Below are 20,226 nucleotides of genomic sequence, written 5' to 3'. Positions count from 1 at the left end.
GATCATGCTAGATTAATGTGCGGACATTTGTTATTCGATGGGTGCCTGTCTTACATGCCGCTGAAGGCATTGCGAGTGTTATCACTGACTTCAGAGGGACTAAGTCCTACTCACTGGGTTGAGGCGAGTGCTGTATTTTCTTTTAAATATAGTTCTGTCTAGCTGGTCACTCTATATCAGAAGTAAGAGCTGACTTGCAAGGAGGGGTATACTACTTTGAAGATACTACATTGATGTGCTGTGATTTGCTTAAATTATCTATGGACTTTCTGCAGGGTTGAAAGGATCATTTCTCATCCCGTGCTCAGTCCCCCTCAACTTGTTTTCTCTAAAGTATTTAGTGTTTGGCTAATTAATGGTATAGGATGAACTTGGAAATGGACTGTGCATCAGTTTTGTGTAAATGGGATAGTAAATGGGCAAGCTCTTACTAATTACACTTGAGGAAACTAGACCTTGAGAATTTTAATTTGTCATTATTTTGGTCAGAGCACTTGCAAGCACCTTTCACAAATGAAAATAAATACATTAGGTTAATAAATCACAGTCCCTGAATATGGTGTGAATCTACCCAAAATAATAAAAAGGTGACATTTAAGAATAGTCTTACCTCTCTAAAGTTTGATATGGAAATAGCATCAAGGACTTCAGGAACAAATTTATTATTATTACCGACTGGTTAGTGAAGATTTCTTTATCTTCTGTCACAATTTTTTTCCCAACCCTATTGATAAATCATCATCAACAGCAATAAAAGCAGGTTTTACCCAGCAAGCTTCATAATAATGCAAAAATGAAAATAAATGAATATTTTCTTAGTATAAAAAGCTTGGCTATTCGCAATTTATCTTAGTTCTGCAATGTTAAATACATACTTTTAAAAAGCAAGCGAGCTCTGGTGGTGTGTGTAAATAAAAAAAAAAAGTTGATACAGCTAATATTTTATTTTGCTAACAACTTTCAGGGAGACAAATAGACTATGAGGGTTATTCATGCTGTTTATTTCAGACTGCCTTAGATACTAACTGTGGTCCTCTAAATTGTACCTAATTGCCTAGAGTAGTGTAATGTAGGCAGTATTATTACTGTCTAAAACTAACCTAAAACAGACTGTGGAGCTGAGAGTCAGCATCGCGGCCTCTGAAGATCAGGCCATTAATGCTACTTGGTATATACTTAATGTGCTTCTGCTTCATTTCATGTTTTCAAATTAATGTGGGGCTTTTCAGAACTTTATACAACCAAGTCACTAGATATATATTTAAATGTGCCAAATAATAATTTTGAAACAAGGGAATGAAGCTTGCGTTAGCTTATCAGTCTGTGTTAACTGCAAAGGCCATGTTCTACAGAATTTGCGTGATCAAACATGCGGGTGATAATCATTGTAGGATAGTGTTTTCCTAGCTACGTTCCCATGCTGAAACAGTTCATGTACTTTCATATAGGTATCCTGGAAGTGCTTCCCCAGGATGTGTCCTCCTTTCCCACCCACACAGACCTACCTGGGCAAATTTTAATGGTAACCAGCTGTGCCTGGGGAGACAGAGGACACTGCCCTTCTGGAAGAGCCAAGGAAGAAGCAAAATACCACATGGGAGAAGGGCACTGCAGGGCCATTAGTGCGTGGGGATGGGGGCAGGCTCAAGCATTAATCATGTGGGCTGCTTTCAGTGGGAACAGTCTTTCGGGAAGAGTATATTTTTAAACCTCCACGTGACAGATGCATAGTTGACTCACTTTTTTCCAACACTCCAGAAAACAAGCTGCAAAATTTCAATGGAAATTATTCCATAACATAAATGTAGCTGTCATTTTTGCATCATGATAACACACAAAAGTCCCTGCCAAGGGCCCAGGACTTTGTTGTGCTAGGTGCTGTACAAACAGAGAACAAAGAAAGAGCTTCAGCCCAGGAGCTTATGTTTCAAATATCTGCTACCTGCCTGTAGGCATTTGTGGCCAGTGCGAATAAGGGTGCTTTCTATTTAAGCATCTTCACCAAGCATGTTTCCATCCAGACTCGATGTCTCTCTTGCCATTTGATCACTTGAATTGAACTACGCAGAAACTGCCTCAACAGCTCAGCTTATAAATAGCGTGAGCTCTTCCCTATGGAAGTCCCATAGTCCCATTCATCCAGAGTTTCTTTCATTGTGCTGCTTTGCCTGTGACTGTAAAGCTCTTAGTGAGTCACAGAGCCCCTAAAACATCTCAAGCCATTAACATCTGCTTTATAATGCACCAGCTCCAAACATGTTGCTGTAATTAGACATTGCCTGAAACTTTAGTATAGGCTCCAACTTGTCAGATACGAAGGTATTGTAAACTGTGTCTTCCTTCCTCCATGTTTTCAAGAGCACACCGCTTTTTAGTGATTTAAATAGAGTGAGTGGGATTTTCAAAAGTATTCAGCTGTAACCCAGCTCAGCTCCCACCAAAGTACGAGCTGCATTATGCTATAGTCAAGCGCTTTTGAAGACCCATCTCAGCAAGCAGCTCAAACAATGAGTGTGACAATAGGAGTGTATCCTCTCAGCTATTGTGTTCTGGGTGTATTTAGCTTATTGTAAACAGGGCTCAATGACGTGAGCATCAGTACCTTATTCACTGAGTCTGGTATTGTGCCTGTGCCACTTCACTGCTTGTTGCTTTTCACCGGCTGCCTTTGCTTTATCACATCAAATATAACCCACTTGCCTTTGCATTGCCGGTGTAGCTATCAGAAGCCCTCTGCTGTCAGGATGCCACCTCTGAGCAGCCTGTGATACCTCTGCCTTTAGTAGCCACTTGTTAAACTTCCAAATAAGTTCTGTCTTCCATGTTGTTCCTCCTGTTTTAAAGGAAGGTGGGGCCAAAAGCGTACCTCACTATCTACCTTTTAAAAGAAAAGCACCTGGAAACTTCCCTTTTTCATGGATGCATTCAAAACAAGTCTTTTGGGAGGAAGTTGTCTATTAGGTTAATCACTGCTGTCTCATTGTGCCCTTGTGCTTTCCTGTCCGGAAAGTCTTGGAGCAGAAGTGTCTCTGCCGTGCAGTGCCCCTGCTCCTGTGTTTTAGTGCAGGTGTAGACACAGGTATGGCATTTGGGCAGTCACGTAGCTGTTGCAGCGTGGGAGCAGCCCATCTTGCTGAGTGGGGCGTTTTGATGGCGATGGGTGCGTGGAAGATGACTGCAGATGCAGAAAGGTGTTCCTTGCCTCTCTCTCTGTTTTGTTTGAATTTGAGGAGAAGGACACAGATTGTGGGAATGAGAGTCATCTATGGGCATGCCGTTGCTGCTGGTCTAATGCCCCCAGGGCGCTCTCCAGATGAAGCCGTGTGTCTTAGACCAAAGTTGTGGAGTTCCAGGCAGTGCTGAGGTGCAGGGTCTCAAGAGATGCAGGAGGTCGGGGTAGGTAATCTGGTGGAGCTCTGTCCTTCGACAGCGCTGAGCCTTCAGCGCCTCTAGAAACTGTAGCAGGAGCTACAGGACAGAAGCTGATGAGGCTGATAATTATGGTTACTGGTCATTATGGTTACTGGTTAATTATGGTTATGATAATTATGGTTAAAACGACCCCCCTGTGATGAGAGCTAGCCATCTGGCAGCTGGACTAACACTGCTTTGTATGACGAGGGTGTGGAGTACTACGGCAGAGGGCTAAAGCTGGAGGATCTTGGCCAGTGGTACTAGGAGAAAATTTTATTTATGAAAGGACCATTTTTAGCCCTATTACTCCAATAAAACCTGGCTGCAAAGATTGTTAATTATCCTTTTAAGGATAATTTAAGGAAGCTGGGGAGTTGGTGAAAGCAAGATGTTCTGTATAAATTCCTCAGAAAGATCCAGGGGAGGAGAAATATGGAGTCATTTCTTATGGTGTCATGGCAACAAGTTCTACCCAGAGGAGGTGTCTTATCAGTTTCATTAAATAATTAGGAATAACTTTGAGTAAAGTGAAGAAAAACAGCTTAGAATTATCTCAGATGGGAGGCAGTTAAGTTTCTAAACAAAATAAAAAAAGGAGCTCTGTCATTTCTGGAAAACTTCAGCAGAGGCTGAAAGGAGATTTGGAGGGGAAGGAAAAGTGGGAGGAATTTACAAGATAGTGAAAGAAATTTGTGGTAGAACCTTATTCAGGTAACATTGAAAGCATTTAGGCCTAACCTTAATTTTGATGAAAAATAGATTTTTTTATTGGTAATGACATGTTTCGAAGAAGAGAATTAATATACACAAGTTTTTGGGGTTTTTTTTTGTTTTTTTGTTTTTTTTGTTTTTGTTTTTTTGGGTTTTTTTTACTTCCCAACTATGTATATCGTTGGTATTTGTTAAGTGTTTGGTTTCAAGATAACATAAAAGTTCTTTCTCTTGCTCAGTTTCTATCTTTTTAATTTTTTCTTTTACATTGGAAAGAAACTGGAAAAAAGTCACTTCCTGTCTTTGTTATCTGTTTAGTTACAGTATCTGTCTTTCTGTATGCGCAGTGTCCATGTTGCAGAAAACTTGCAATGAATTGACCCTAAAAGAATGCAAATAGTTTCCCAAAGGCCTTCTGCCAGGCCTTGAACTGTGCATACACAGTCTCGAAGGAAAAGATACATACCTCTTTATTGCTAATCCTAAAACTTGCAAACCTCAGCAGATACTTTCCATTGACCTCAGTGAATTTTGGATCACATCTTCTGGGAAAAAAGTGTTCAGATTAATATCATTAAGAACAAAAGCAGGTTAGCTTGCAAATGTTGTTCAAAGTGTTTTTATTTAGGTTAGGTAAATGTTTTTTACTGTTATGCTTATTAATAAATATATGCAAGAATAAATACTTGCATAAAAAGAGAAATATGTGAAAGATTGTTTCTCTCAAACTATCAATAGAGGAGATAAAGAGACTTTGCTCCATAGATAATAAATCTGGATGTCTTATAAGATTAAAGAAAATATTTGCAATTGGATCAAACAAACTGTGGGGAATAAAATGAACTCTATTGGGATTGATTTTCCAAAGCTGAATAAAAAACCTAAAGAAAACAGCTTTGCAAAGTCAACCTCAATTAATAGTTCAGTCTAAAATTATTGTATCATACTGCAAAGGCTTGGGAACAAGCAGGCTAGAAGGCCTGGGAAGATGTGCTAACAAATGAGTTCTTGACTTTCATTTTCATTGGGTTTGAAGGCTTCATCCTGCCAGGGACACAGTAATTTCTTGCTCGCACAAGTAGTCAGTGGGACAATTTAATGCGAATGATAGCTACAGATAATGCTAACAGGGTTAAGTCATTAACACAGAGGGACTAAAAAACCTGAAAATACTGTCAAACTGCCCATTCCATATATATTCCCTATTCTGTGTATAATTTAAAATGTCATTCCCCCTAACAAAGGAAATTAATGGAATACATGCCCAGCTCTTAATGCCTCCTAACAGCTGGAAGTAACTGAGAATGCTTCATGTTTTGGCAAAATATGCAGGGGGAGAGACCCTAAAGTAATAAATATTTCACGTAGCCATCAGCATATAAATGAAAATGTTGAAGACATCAAGATCACTTAAATTAACCTGTTCCATTCATAGCTGATATCGCTGTTGGTTGAATAAAGACTATAGTTGTTTAGCATCTTCCTTTAATGGTGTAATGGAATGACAGTGGGACTGAGAAACTGGAGGCTTAAAAACAAATTTTAGACACTAGTGTTTACTCCTGTTGCTAAAGAGTTAATGTTCAAGAGAGATCCTGTATGTGTTAGAAGTGTTGGGTTGTATCTTGAAGATTTTACTCTGTCAAATCTCTCGTATATTTTCACTGGAGTTTAGGGTTGGCTTAGTCGTTCCTGGATAAAATCCAAACTGTATTTGCCCTACTCTAGGAAATAGTCAATCCTGCCTATAGGAGAAGGATGATAAAATCTTCCCAAGTATTGGGACCTAAGCCGTGATACTGGCATAAACCTAAAAAAATTAAGCAATTATTTGATTTTGGTGCTGATTTTTTTTCATTCTTTACCTCCTAGTTGTTTCTAAGTGAGGCTTTTTTCCTTTGTTCTGCAGGGCCTTTTTCTACTTAATCCTGAAATTGGGGTTGCTGGTTTGATATATCAGCCTCACTGTAGAAGCAGTTGTGAAAGGACAGGTGAAATTCAGCATTAGTGCATGCAAATTAATATATGTAGGCAAAAAATAGCTGGCTACAACTATAAAATAATGGGTTCTAAATTAGCAATTACCACTCAGGAAAGAAATTGGACTGTTATTGCAGATAGTTCCTTGAAAATATCGGTGCAATATTCAGTACTGGTCAAAAAGGCAAATAGGATTTCTAGTCAGGTAATTGAATCAAAAGCAGAAGACATCATTGCACCACACTGCATTGTTCTACAAGATTTTATAGGATTAAAAAAGGTATCTAGAAGGGTGACAAGAGTGAAGTATGGAATGACTTCCTCAGAACGAAAGATCAAACAGATGAGGGCTCTTCACGATGGAGAAAAAACACTGAAGGAAGGCTTACAAAAATCAGGAGCGATACACAGCAGGTGAAGAGGAGGGATTGCTCACTATTTCTCGCAATGGGAGCCGGGGGTGGCCGATGTGAGGGCTTGGACAGCAGGCCTTGCAGAGTAGCACAAGGAAATACTTTGTCCCGTAGTGTTGTGGAGAGCAAAAGCAGAAATGGATTTTTGGAAGGAATTAGACATTCCCAGTGAAGAATTCTAGGTGGTAGATAAGGGACTTCGGCTTAGAGGGTCGGATGCTGTGTGTCACTTCTTCCATGGTATGTAGCTCAGTGGGCCACACGGATCCCAGGCATCTTTCAGATGGCCTCTGGGGCTTCACAGCAGGAACATTTGTCCCAAAGTGAATAACTTCATCACAGGATCCAGGAGAGGAATAAATGGACTTTAGTGAAACAGAACATTTAAAAATGCTACAGAGCAACCACAAAAAAGTCAAAGGAAAGTGATAAAACACACTCAATCATTCTCCTCTGATACTCTCCAGACATCAGTATAATTTCATTGACTTCAGTGAAATTAGTGTTAATGTAGGAATGGAAATGCAACAAATCTAATTCCAGCATCTCCTTCCTGGAATAGTGAGCAAGAAGGCAGGGAGGTAATTGGATAGAAACAAGTGCTGATTAGAAGGAATTGGAAAGGGAGGAGGAGAGCTCCGAGAGCTGCTGCCAGGAAAGAGAAAATGCTTTTCCCATTTCACATAGTCATGTGGAGATTGACGGTGCGTGCACAGAGGCAGAAATGAAGAGCCAGAATTTTTTTGTTTGTTTTAATTAGCCCTCAAAGCTTATGTAACCTTTTGTCGTTCTGTTGAATGTTCTCAAAACCCATGCAGCAGGACAACAAGAATGGCTAAAAATATTTGCAACATTGTCAGTGTTCTTGGTAGTACGGAGAAAGGAGCACTGGAGAGTGGAGGGACTGGTGGAGAGGGGTGGAGGCAAGGTGCTGTGAGGTAGTATTGAGACAACTTCTGTTTCATCTGAAAATAATTTATTGTGCTGATGTCCAGCTCTTACATACATTTTACCGTCAGGTTTTATGGTCCTCTGATAGAAAATACAAAAATATATTTGGGATATTGCCTACCATGCTACGGTGCTTTTGTTCTTCATCAGAATAGATTGTGGCACTTGCAAAGATGAATGTGGAAAACAGCCTTCTTAACCATAGATGTGCTCTCAGGTGCCCTACAAACTACACCAAACTGGGGTTGTGACTGGCATGGGGAGAAAATGAACCATGGCAAACCTCTTCCCCTCCTGCTAAGCATATTGACATTAACACCCCTCCTCAAAGCCCCTTCTCTGCTGGTGAGAAGCGTCTTTGGAAAGGGGGTAAATGTTACCAAAGCCATGGAGGGGGCTTTCCGGGGACTGCAGCTGGGCCCACTGCTGGTTTAGGGCTCAGTGGGGTCAAAGTACACTGAATACGTGAAGGGTTAATTTGCAACACTCAGTGCTAAATGAAGAAACCAACTTCAATTTTCTTCCCCTCCTGGCAGGATGCAGCGCAGAGTAGCAGACATGATTTCATGGACTATAAAAGTGGAAAACGTGCTCATTTCTGCAGTTAGGTTTCACTTGGCTATTGGCTGTTTTACAAGACTCTTCTTTACAAGATAACTGTGGAAAAAGCTGTCAGGCCCAGTGACAGTTCAGCATCCATCAGAGCTAAACCGATACCACGATGAAGGACAGGTTCCCTAAGTGTATAATCAATGTAGAGTAAAGTTAAGTCCCCTTTAAACTCTGAAAATATGAGGGTGAAATTTTTGGACAAAAACTGCACCATTTTAGCAAGCGCTGAACATGCCAAAGTCCAACCCTGCTCGGCAATCTATATAAGCATTACTTTAATGGAAGTGAGGAGCAGGCGTCGCGTCAATCACATGCACAAATGCTGTGCTGAAACGTAACCTCGGTGCCGATGAATTAGACAAAGAGGGATTCAGGTTGGCCTGATAGTGAGCAGCAGGCTAGGGGCTCGGGGTTTGCATTTCATGGACGTTCCTGAAAGACGCTGTGAATCAATCCTGAATATTACAAATCCAGGGCGTGTCTGTGTGTGAAGGTAACAAACACTCCATTTTGCTTTTGCTGTAAACACATTTGTTACATTGAAAATGAAGTTTTCTTCCATTGCTTGGATTTCAAAGGTTTGCAATCATAAAACCAGAAAAAAAAATGTTTTACTACAAATTCTTTTGGTTTTATGAAACTAAAATAACTTTTGTTTCAAGTTTTCATCATTTTCTTTCTTTGCTTTTTGTGCAAATGCTTCAGGGAAAGCAAATTTAATTTGAGATAGAATTTTGGAATCACCACGGAAAACTTTGGATACTGGATTTTGTTCAGCTCCGTCCAGAGCAGAGGCTGCATTTGCAGGACTGAGAATTAGACGGAAGCCGTTTTTGCAGGTGATTTAGATGAGCAGGAGACATTACTGTTCGATTCAATGAAGCCAGTCTTGTGGTCATCTTATGAAAAAGAATTATTCTGAAAATAGTGGGATGTGAAGATCCTCTCCAAATTTGAGGGTTTTAATATTTACAGTTTTATTAAGTATGTGATTTTGTTCCTCCTAAAAATACCATAGTAATTACATACAAACTCTGTCCTCATGCAGAGTTCAGTTTGACAAATTAAAATACAGAATGCAGGAACTACAAAATAAAAGCAGGATTACTTTTAACTGTACTCTATCTCATTAACACTTTTGGGTAGATACGTTATAACTGATGCACTGTTAAGCAAACATTTGTGTTTTCCATGTCTCTCAAGGACCTGCATGTCCTGCGTTTTGTAGTGGGAATCATTTGTCGAATTGTCCCAAATCCATTCTCATTAATTCTACTGAGATAAAATTGAATATTTAATTAAATGAGTAAGCAAATTTAGACTGTGCACTAGAAAGAAAGAGCAAATTAGAAGTGTGAAAGGAAAATTAGGAACTGCAGTAAGTCTGAGTCCATTTGTACTCCACACTCACATAGAGATGTATGTGTGTGTGCATTTATTTATATATATGTATATTTGTGTGTTCTAAAACACACCAACACGTACAGATCTATACAGTAAAAATTTTACATTGGCATAGATAGAAAATGATATCCTGAGAGCTAGAAGCATGTTCTGGTATATGTCTAACATTTTGAAAGTCTGTTTACAATATTCCTATTATATTCTAACAAGGTACAAAATTGAGGTGGTGCTCCGCAGGATGCAAGTGCTGTTTTTGTGTCCTGCCTCGAGCAACATTGCTATCCTGGCTTCATCTTAATGTGACAAGAACTTGGTGTCCCACCTAAGAATTCCTTTAAAAATATTAAAGAAAAGAAAAACAGGGGGAAAAAAAAATAGCAGCCCAAATCCAGCCACAAGCTGTCAAGCTGCTTCATGCTGTAAAAGTGACAGCTGCCTACTTTACTGAGAGAACTTTCTTTCTGTAAATGATCACTTTTGAGCCACTGTCGGTTTCCATGCTTCCATGCAACAGTGCTGGAGATCCTTTGCATCTTGTGCTTGTTACAGCTGACATTTCTGACACAGCGGGGCGTACAGGGGAGGGACCGCGTATGGTTTCGATCCGCAGATGTCAGCTCTGGCCAATAATAACACCAAAAACTGAGCATTCTGGAAAAGCAAGTTTTTCTTTCTTTGATGGAGAAAGGAATGAGAAAGATGTGTATGACAGGTAGATGATTGTTTGACAGACACAACTGAGACTCTTTTGAAATACAGGAGAGATTTGGGTGGAAAAGAGGCAACATTAAGAATAATATTCAAAATGGAGATAATAAATAAGGGGAGCAAAGTGCTAGAGGCAAGGAGTTGCTGGTGAGCATAATTCTCATAAAATCTGGTCATCTTCTGCTTCTCTGCTTTTCTTCTCCACTCACTGTAATTCCTTCAGTGAAGAAATTGCCTTATAATTACCACATACCATGGCACAGGGCTCTATGCAGTGTGTCAAATGCTACGTATGCCATTTGGTAAGAAGACAATATGTTTCTGGAGCGACAAGAATGATGAAGAAGCATTAGGGTAGGAAATGGTTCGGTTGTTCCTTTTACTAATTAATTATTCTCTGTGTTTAAATCACACCCTTTTTATAAATTCAAATTTAAATGTTACCTTTATATTTGCATTTATATTTTGCACTGCTTTGCGTTGTGTTAGGAAGCAAGGATAAATGCATGCATATATCCTCCCAAGAATGGGCAGAGCCCTAATACCAACTCAGTCCTCCCCCAAACGCTGTGACCCACTAGACCCACCTTCCACTGGATATGAAATACAGAGAAAAACCCCTAACCATAAGCCTAAAACCCCAGAGCCTTAGGGAAAAATTCTCCAGAGTTAAGGCCCCTTTACTGCGAGATGTGGATTTGCTGGGGAAGGCAAGGTTTTGCCACTTGATTAACACAGGGTAATGGTATTTGCCCTGCCACATGTTTTGGTGCAATTGCTGCCATTTCGCATTTGAGGTTGTGGCTTGCTATGTGGTGCTCATCACCTTTAAATAGTAAGATAAGGGATAAGCAAACCCAAGACACGTAAGGCTTTCCAGATGAAAGAAAATGCAGGAAACTGCATCCAAATACTGAGAGGACACCACTGAACCAGTGCAAGGGTATATTTCTTTTGGCTAGCACCATTTCTCGGGTGGATAAATAAAATAATCATATAACATGGGGTGGCCGTGGCAGGGGATGTTGAACAGGTAAGACGTTGTGTGCAAACTGTGATTTCAAGCTGCTCAGGCATATATGTTGTCAGAGCCAGGCAGCCCTTGGCCCTGCATCCTCGGGGGGAAAATGTGTGATATTTTGTCTACGCTGCTGAGTAACCTTAGCCAACGTCAGCCAATGTCCATCACTTCATCATGGCTGGAACACACTAATAATTATGAACAGTGGTACCCCTAATTTAAGACTGTCTAGTAATGCATGGTACAGTGTTTTGCAATACCAATTCAGCCAGTCTGGGATTGCGACTGTGTGCAAAAACTCCAGCTAGTCAGCTGCATCACATTTCCGCGGTGGAGGGGCACTGGAGCTTTAAAGTAAATATTTTCCTTTATTTGAGTGCTCTTATGAAAAAAAAAAAATGCTCCCAGTTTCATCATTTAAAAATCAGTGACTGAACGAGTGCAGTTGAAAGCCCTTATTTTTATAAGGATTTATGCATAAAGTATGCAAAATGCCTAATTGCATCCAAAGCAGCTGTTCCACTCTGCTGTGCAAACAATATCCCCTATAAAGGGAAGAATAGCGAGTGCGAATTCCTACAGTTTACTGCTGATGATCTCTTAATTACATTACTTTTTAGTACTCATCAGACAAATATGCCATTAGAGCGAACAGAGATTTTACAGATCTATCATTATCATTATCCTCTTAATTTAATATTGGCGTTAGAAGAGCATGCAGAAGGTGTTGGGTCAGGAGGAGTGCGGTGAATGAAACCTGGAGCCAAGGAAGAGCTGTGCAGCGTGGGGGGCCGGGATGCACGGAGGGCTCCCTGCCGTGGGCGGTATGGGATGCATGCCTGGATGCAGGCCCTGTATACAGAGCACGTGAGCCACGGGATGGTGGATCCAGGCTAACCAGGGGGTGCATGCTAAACCTGGCACGTTTTGGATACTTCGAATTTTCTGCGTGAAGGCAAACACACCTAGGCCAAGTGAGAAGTGTAAGCACATAGACCCTCGTGTACTCATCCTTCTGACCCAGATCCAACAAAACGCTGAGGTCCTCCCTGATTTTAGCAGTTCAGATGATTGCAGTGAGAAGTTCAGAGCTGAAATTTGCTGCTGAAGCTAGGCCTTTAGCCATTAGCTTCTTCTCTGTAAATTAGGGATAAGGATGCTCTGGGAGGGCTTCTGGGAATAATATGTCAGATTGCATGGCACTTGGATATTACAGCAATTTGGCTGCAGGTATGGTGGAAAGAGATTTTTTGCTTTGGACTGGGCGTTTTTGGAAGTAAAATTTGAAAGCTAGGAGGGTCTGATGCTGATACCCCATCCCAGTAAATCAGAAGGGATTGTGCTGAGGATGCTGCCTGAACACTGCTGTGATACTGGTGTCAGCATTGCTGCAATGGGGTAGCGCATCTTAACGGCATAGTTCTTGTGAGACCCAAGGGTTCAAAATGAGAATTGGAGTTTCGCAGACCTGATGGCTGATGCAAGACCAGGAGGTCGTGTTTGGTGCTTTCACGGAGCTGATGAATTTCAAGAGCTGGCAGCCAGGAGTACTGCTGAGGGGTGGAGTGTGGAAAGCTGAGTCTGTGGGGCAGGAGAGGGACAGAGATGAAAAAAGTGCTCTAAGAAAATGGCACTGGTTAGGGAGGGGGCTTGGAAGGATTATTTTCTTCGGAGTGATGCATTTTGTTGAATAACATTGCTGGGTTTGAGGAAAGCTGTTTATTGTAACAGTGACAGCCTATCACTGCTGCATTTCAGTGAGGTGATTGAATTTGGGAAATGGAGACTGTACTGTACTCCAAGGTGTTGCACCAAATAGAGCCTGCAAACATTTTGTGGTATAAGCAGATGTATTAAGGTAGGGAGGAAAGTAATAATAGAAAACTGCTCAGATTTTAAAATAAATCAGATATTTGGATATTACGTATATCTAATCTCTCCATTGAATGATATGGCTCCAATAATCTTGCAGGAATGCCTAATTCCAAAAATTCATTGAAGACGTTGTAGCTAGCCTCAGCATGTAAAAATGAGTATGTATATTTTTCCTTGTCTTTTTCTTTACAATTACAGTTTAAAGGTATATTATATCTGCTTAGATTAAATAATACTGTGGCATAGAGCAGACTGTAGGGAAAATTAGATCTCTCAATCAAGCCTTCAGTTCCTAAAAGCAGATGTTCCTATTTGGACATACTTAGAATGGAGTCAGGATGATAAGAGATCTGAAATGCTTTGCAATAATTTAGGTAATTCCGAGTCATATTTTGTAAGCTAATTGCTTGTTTTTAAACAGGCATAAAGATTTCTGTAACATGATTACTAAATCATTCAAAAATATTTTATATATGTACAAATATAGCAACACACAGTTTACATGTAAATATATGTAGGGCTTAAATCCCTGTATATAATTTGGAGGAGACCGTTCAACACTGAAAAGTAAAAATAGAAATTCAAATAATAGTTGCGTGACCTACCTCACATTTAGGGCTGTGAAAAAATATTTCTACAACATTATTTTAAACTGATCTGTATAAAATCTAGTGAAGACTGCTCAAGATTTACATACACAAGGCAATTAAAAAGTGAGCATTGTATGACTTTAGGAACATAGCAGAAGAAATCTGAAGAAATGAGAATCATTAAAGAGAAGATGAATAAATGCTGTCTGACCTAACTAGTCAAATCAAGAAACTGAATAAAGTAATTTCCCCTTCAGTGCATGTAGCACAATCTCTCTCTTTCCCCTGAGCTTCTTGTAAAAGGAGAGACTAAATTAAAACTACTCAGGTGCATGTATACTTTCAGAGATTTCTTTATAGATTGTTTAAATCCTCTTACTGCCAGGAGAGGCACAGTATTTTACATCCTTCAAAACCTTTTGCAAATGATCTTTACTGCCAGTTTCCCCTGCCAAAAATAATTAAAACACAGCAAAAACGAAATGCCTTAAGTAGCGTTGTGTTATTCGTTATATTATCATTTATGCCAGCTAAGGAGCTGACCAGGTCATCTGTCTAGATACTCAAGTCCCATTTCTGTTGTATTTTCTGTTGCTGAGATCACCCCAGCCTGATGCTGGGCAGGGAAGAGCAAAGCCAGGTAACTTGTATTATTAAAGCAGATTAAACCTCTTAGCATTAAACCCTCCCAAGCAGACTTTTTGCTGTGGAGGACAGTGTCACAACATGTTTAACAAATGCAATGCAAATAATTTCTTCATCAGCACAAACTTACTTTGTTGCAAACCAGGACCTGCCGACCGATAAACACTAGCTTTTCCAAATGATCCTCTTTGCTGGTTATCATAGAGAACAGGGATGGGGAGCTCATTTCCAGAAAAAGATGGATTTTCTGTGCCAAATTATGAAAAATGTGCTTCCCTCTTGAAACCCAGCTAACCAGGCCCAGCAGTGGCCAGTGCTGAAGCAGGGAAGAGGCACAAGCAAGGAGAGTCCTCGAGGCAAGGCTACAAAGCTGTTAAAGATTTAAGTAGGTTCCCCTGAAATGTTTGCCCAAGGCCCACACTGCATGAAGCTGTAAGAGAAGTGGAGTATTTAGATGTGCTCAGCCATGTCTTTATCATTTACAATAGCAGTCGAAGGAAAGCTTTGATTTCAAGCAGAGGCGTAATGCCATGTCTGTCTGTGCAGACTCTGTGGCGTGTCGGCTAATGAATTCTGGTTTAGGCAGGTACCGTTGGGTAGTTTCCAGCAATTTTGCAGGCTTGATCCAATGATTTGTTCTACCCTTAATTTCTTGAACTTTTTTAAGTACAACTTTCCAAGCCCCCCTGTTAAGAGACATATAATGGGGACAGAATTTCTCTTCTGGCTGCATATTTTCTACAAATTGTCTCCACCGAAGAGTCATTTTTTGCAGAGGAGGAAATAAATACTGGTTGTTTCAGGCAAGCTGTTTTCACCATGACATTCTCTGCTGTTTCCAACCTGGCAGGTGTCAGAGTTGAACCTCTTCTTTCCCATCTAACTGGGCTCTATGTCACAATTTTCCATCAGCCTCTGCATCTTCTACGCAGGTTTGCAGTTGAATTGCATGAATTGCAGTTGCCTACGTGGTCTAGATGTAATTACAGGCTTGCACAGATTTTATTTGTGCAGAAAGCTGGGATAGCTATGATTTTTCTTTACAGTCGCAATTGGCTTCGGGTATATCTGACATCAGAAAGCAAGAGGGGAAGTGCTCTGGACTCAAATATCTGATGAGCTAAGTTCATGGTAAATTAACAAATGTTCTTGAGAGCAATGAAGGATGTCACATTTACAAGAAGTGACACTTCATCAGGTTTGACCTACTTCAAAAGTCCAGGGGAGCAAAGAAAACAAACAAAAAGTCAGGTGACATTCATCCATCTAGACTTTTTTATAATCCAGATGCTTCTATAATCTTTGTGAGTGTTGATATATATTTGAGTGGGCACAGAGATATAGAAAACCTTTTATTAGCAGCTAGGAGACATGATACAACAATCGGTAAATCGAGGGAAAAAAACCTGTGTTTGCACAGAGCTCTATTTCTGGACAGCATGTAGAATATTAATCTACTGAGCTTTCTAAAACTGAAACCTTGTGTTCATCTGTGCTACCCACTGTGTGACCTTGTTTGATACCATCTTGTCTGTTGGGATGAAAAAAGCCCAGTTTTTGATGAAACGATGAACATTGTGTTTCTGCTGAACTTCAGCATCTAATTTTTACATTGACATAATAAAAGGCACAGTGAGAAATGGAAGTACAATTTTTCAATTATTTAGGTTTTAAGAAAACACCATACTTCCTTAGAAATGCCACCTCTCACGTAAGGGTGATAAATGATAGTAAATGAGTATGAAACCAAGTCAGTTTTCTGGAATGAGGGAGAACTGTGTTGTGTAGAGGGAAGACATTATGCATTGAGAGATGAAAGACATTTATCCTTTCACAGTGGGTTATTGTTTGCCATTTGTAGGCTGCGGCTGTTTTCTTAAAAACGCAGTATGGAAATGCATAGCTGCACTCTGCTATACAGTACCGCCAAGCAAAGATTATTAAAAATGACAGGCATATTTCTGTGTATTTGATAATGTCAAGAGCAGAAGTAAAGTGCAGCACATCGGTGTTATGAGAGGTCAGAATAGTTTTCTTTTCTGGAAAATCTGTAATGCCTAATGGAAGAATGTCATTTTGGGCTTTCTTGCAAGGATAATTTGATTGTGACTCAATATAGCACCTTAAACTTGCTTGACTTTAACAGTATCTTTCAGTCCAACACTATTCAAGACAGCTCTAGCAAAGGTGTACATTTATGCTTTTCCTTAAATGCTTTACTGAATTTAGGCTTGAGAAATTAATCATTCTCCATCAAATAGCATTTCACCGTATCACACATGTAATAGTATACGGAGTTGGATGCCCTTTTCAGTTGGAAAGGCTTACTCAAAAAGTGTATGATTCCTTGGATAGTGCCTTTAAGGTTTAGTGGTAGGTTACAGCTACACTTGAAAATTAGTTTGTATTAAATTTTTATGATATATTAATTCATAGTGGCTGTTTTTGAATAACTCTGTGCATGGAAGTTCTCTGTATTGATTTTGTAAATTAATGCGCCTTGCGTGACTATATGAATTGTATGGGAAAATTCAATAAATAACTCTGTATGTGTGCCTCTGTGTGTGTGTGTATAAATAGAAATTTTCAGGTTACACCTATGCATTTGAAGTAGTTTGTAACCATATATCACTTTCTTTGAAGTTATTCTTGAATTATGAGTAGCATTTTACTGGAGCATACGTATTTATTTTTAATTACTTCCATTTCTTTCAGCTCTTCTTTATGCAACTATTTTTGGAAACGTCACCACCATTTTCCAGCAAATGTATGCCAACACCAACCGATACCATGAGATGCTGAACAATGTGCGGGATTTCCTAAAATTATATCAAGTCCCGAAAGGCCTTAGTGAACGAGTCATGGATTATATTGTCTCAACCTGGTCCATGTCTAAAGGAATTGATACAGAGAAGGTATGGCTGCATGAGGTAACAATTTAGACAGCAAGAGTCTGTACCCATTGTAAGCTTTTTTAGAGATAGGATTGTACAATTCTACAAAAGCAAATAACTTGCTAAAAACTTAACTGCATGCTACTCCGTTATTATGGTTGCATTTAGATTAAAAAATGATTTTTTTAAAAAAGGACTATTTTGCCATTTTGGAAATATGCCTTTATTTTTCATTATGGTCAACGTTTTATGCTTTCCAGTCTTACTTTACTAAAATACTAAATACCCTTAATGCATTTAACTATTGACATCAATTGGAAACTGATCTTCAGATTAGTCCTAGGATACCATTTGGTATCTAACCTATATCAGTATTAGTCTGAAAAGTGTTGGCATCTGTGAGTTGCAATTACATGAGTTTGGTTGGGTTGTATCTTCTGCTGATGCACAGGACATCCATATATCCATCAGCATAGTTAGTGTAGGATTTAATGACAGTGGAGATTGACCTCCTCTAGCTAAAATCTCTCAGCTAGAACTTAAGTGTTTTGGTAGGGATATACAGATAAAGTGGCCTTGCTGGTAGCCATTCTGGGTGGAAATCCTGCCTGACTAGCCCTCAGAAAGGGATGGTCGCTTGGATTCCTTCAAGAGCCAGTTAAAGGAAGGTGAGGTGAGGTGTCCTATGCTAAGACAGACCAAGTGAATTGTCTTCTAGGTCTATCTTTTTCCATGGTATGTACATAAGTAAGTCTATATAGTCTATGACTGGATACTTTAGAGGGCTGCAGTCAGACGGGATGGATGCCATCTGCAATACCTTGAACGTAAGTAAAATACAGCAGTTTGAGGACTAAATCTTTTTGCAGTAAACGTTGGTATTGCTCCTTTGACTTCTCTGGAGCTGATCCGCATCAGCTGGAATTAGGCGTTAAAGCTTTTCATGAAGATTTTTCTCACAAGAGCTTTAAAAGCAGTTGTCCCAGGGAGGGCAAGGAAATGTCATGGCAGAATAGTGTCTTACAGTGCACAGCACTTACAGAGCTTTGAAATTCTTGCTTCCTCTTCATCTATTGCATGGTATGTGATGTTGATGCACCTTGTTCAGATATGCCACGATAAAATTTCTGCACTGAAAAATTTCAACTTGCATCATGCTTGTGCAACAAGAGTTATCATATTAATCACCTGCTGTGAAATTTGGTTAACTGTCCCAGATATGACTATTGTAATTGATTAGGATTTTGATTTCTTGGATTCTTCTGCCTCAGTATGCCACATTCTTTAATATGTTAATTTCTTTAACACTAACTTCCTAACTTCCGAACGGTGATCCATACAGTGTTCAAAATGAGCTTTGTTAATGTAACTGCTGTAAATGCATTAGGTCCTATTGTGTAAACAAAAAAAAATGTGAAAATTCAAATTTTATTTGTATTTGTCTTCTTGCAATTAAGCCAGAATCCTGTGTTATTCTGCTACAGTTTCAATAGATTTTAGTGATGCTTTGCAGTTAATTAGAAGAACTTTTGCTTTAATTACTGAAATTTCCTTCCATAGTTTCCGCAAGTGTGGTTTTATAGATTATAAAAATGCAGTTAGAGCTATAATCATTGGTTCATAGTAAGCAGTGTTCTCTGGTCTGTAAGATAGTAGTGGCTGCTTAGCTAGATAATTAATATGACTGTAAAACCTGTGACTTTTTATCAGGTTTCCCTTGGTAAAGACTTGCCAAATCTTAGGCCTGGATCCAAAACCTATTTAAACCAGTGGAGGAGTTTCAGTAGCCTCTGAATCAGGATGTTAATAGTTGCATATAATTAAATTTCCCAAACCAATGTTATAGAAGACCAGAGACAAGATAAATGTAAGAACTTAGGCACTGGTTTGAATATTTTGGTATTTTGTATCCCCTACAGCCTTCAAGTCTGCAAAAGCTACAACACCAGCGGCCTGTAGTGCCTGCATTGAGCGTCATTGGGTCTGTACATGTGTAAGGAGCTGGCAGCATGCTTTCAGCTGCCAGGTCTTAGCCAAAGTGAATATTAGTTTTTGGGAAGGAGTGGAAGGTTGTCTGGTGGCCAAGCAGCCTTCCTACCCTTACCTCCACTCTGGAAGGTGTCATGTGGTTATATGGTTATAAGGTGATCTGCTTCACCAAAACGAATGAGAAAATGTTGCAAACCCCAGCTGACATGTCATAGGATCAGTGCTGCAGTCCCAGAGACTAGTCATGTAGAGCGAATCATTCCTGTTGCGCTAGTTCTTTCATTACCCTTTCAAGACCTGTAGGATGCAAAGAAGGAATTGTAAGGCCCTCTGCATATAAACTGCATATTAAGTAAGGCATCTGTCACTCCATCCTGGTATTTTTTTGTCTGGTGGATGTGTAGCCTAACAGTCACAATGAAGACACGGAGGTATCTTAATAAGCTGCTTAGGAGCCGAGAGGTCAATATCTTAGTAGGCCTGATGCCTTTTCTTTGTGGCCGAATACCTTTTGTACCCTGAAAAATATTCCATCTCTTGGTCATGAGATGTTTAACGCTGCAGCAGAAGAGAGAGGGAAGAATGGTGGTAGTCTTTGATCAGTCTGCAGGGCACAATACAGTAGTTCCCAAGAATGGCAAGGAGACATCTGTTGTGGGGTGCGCAGACTGACCGAGTGCTCTCCATCTGTACTGACCTTAGAGCAGCAAGTGGAGGGGAGGATGCTATAGGAACCTCCAAGATATACAGACTTAAGTCAGATTTATTACCTTAAATGCAGTGGAGCTAACGGGACTACACTGCACCTGGGCTGCTAAATCCAGGGTCTTCAGGGACTCTCCAGGGACTGCCCTAGGTCTTCACTAGCTTCTATGCAGTGCTTCCATCTGGACGTGACCTTAGCTGTTCCTTCCAGTCTAGTTTTAAAAGCTCCAGTAATGAGATTCTGACCAGTCAGTTGTCTGGATATCTTTGTATCACATTATTTCCCATTCTCCTTAATTTTTATGAACCTTTCA

General features: G+C 39.8%; 1 protein-coding gene across 1 annotated transcript in view; it reads left to right on the top strand.

The window, feature by feature from the left end:
- Positions 1–20,226, top strand: part of KCNH5 (potassium voltage-gated channel subfamily H member 5) — a 173,177-nt gene that overhangs the window by 88,557 nt on the left and 64,394 nt on the right. The window contains exon 8 of the mRNA XM_026113627.2: positions 17,040–17,239. Within this exon, the coding sequence (XP_025969412.1) occupies positions 17,040–17,239 (200 nt within the window). The remainder of the gene's footprint in view (positions 1–17,039; positions 17,240–20,226) is intronic.

The sequence above is a fragment of the Dromaius novaehollandiae genome, chromosome 5 (assembly GCF_036370855.1).
Source record: "Dromaius novaehollandiae isolate bDroNov1 chromosome 5, bDroNov1.hap1, whole genome shotgun sequence".
In the NCBI taxonomy this organism is placed as follows: domain Eukaryota; kingdom Metazoa; phylum Chordata; class Aves; order Casuariiformes; family Dromaiidae; genus Dromaius; species Dromaius novaehollandiae.
The sequence above is the reverse complement of the archived record's forward strand: the minus strand, read 5'-3'. Positions and strand labels throughout refer to the sequence as shown.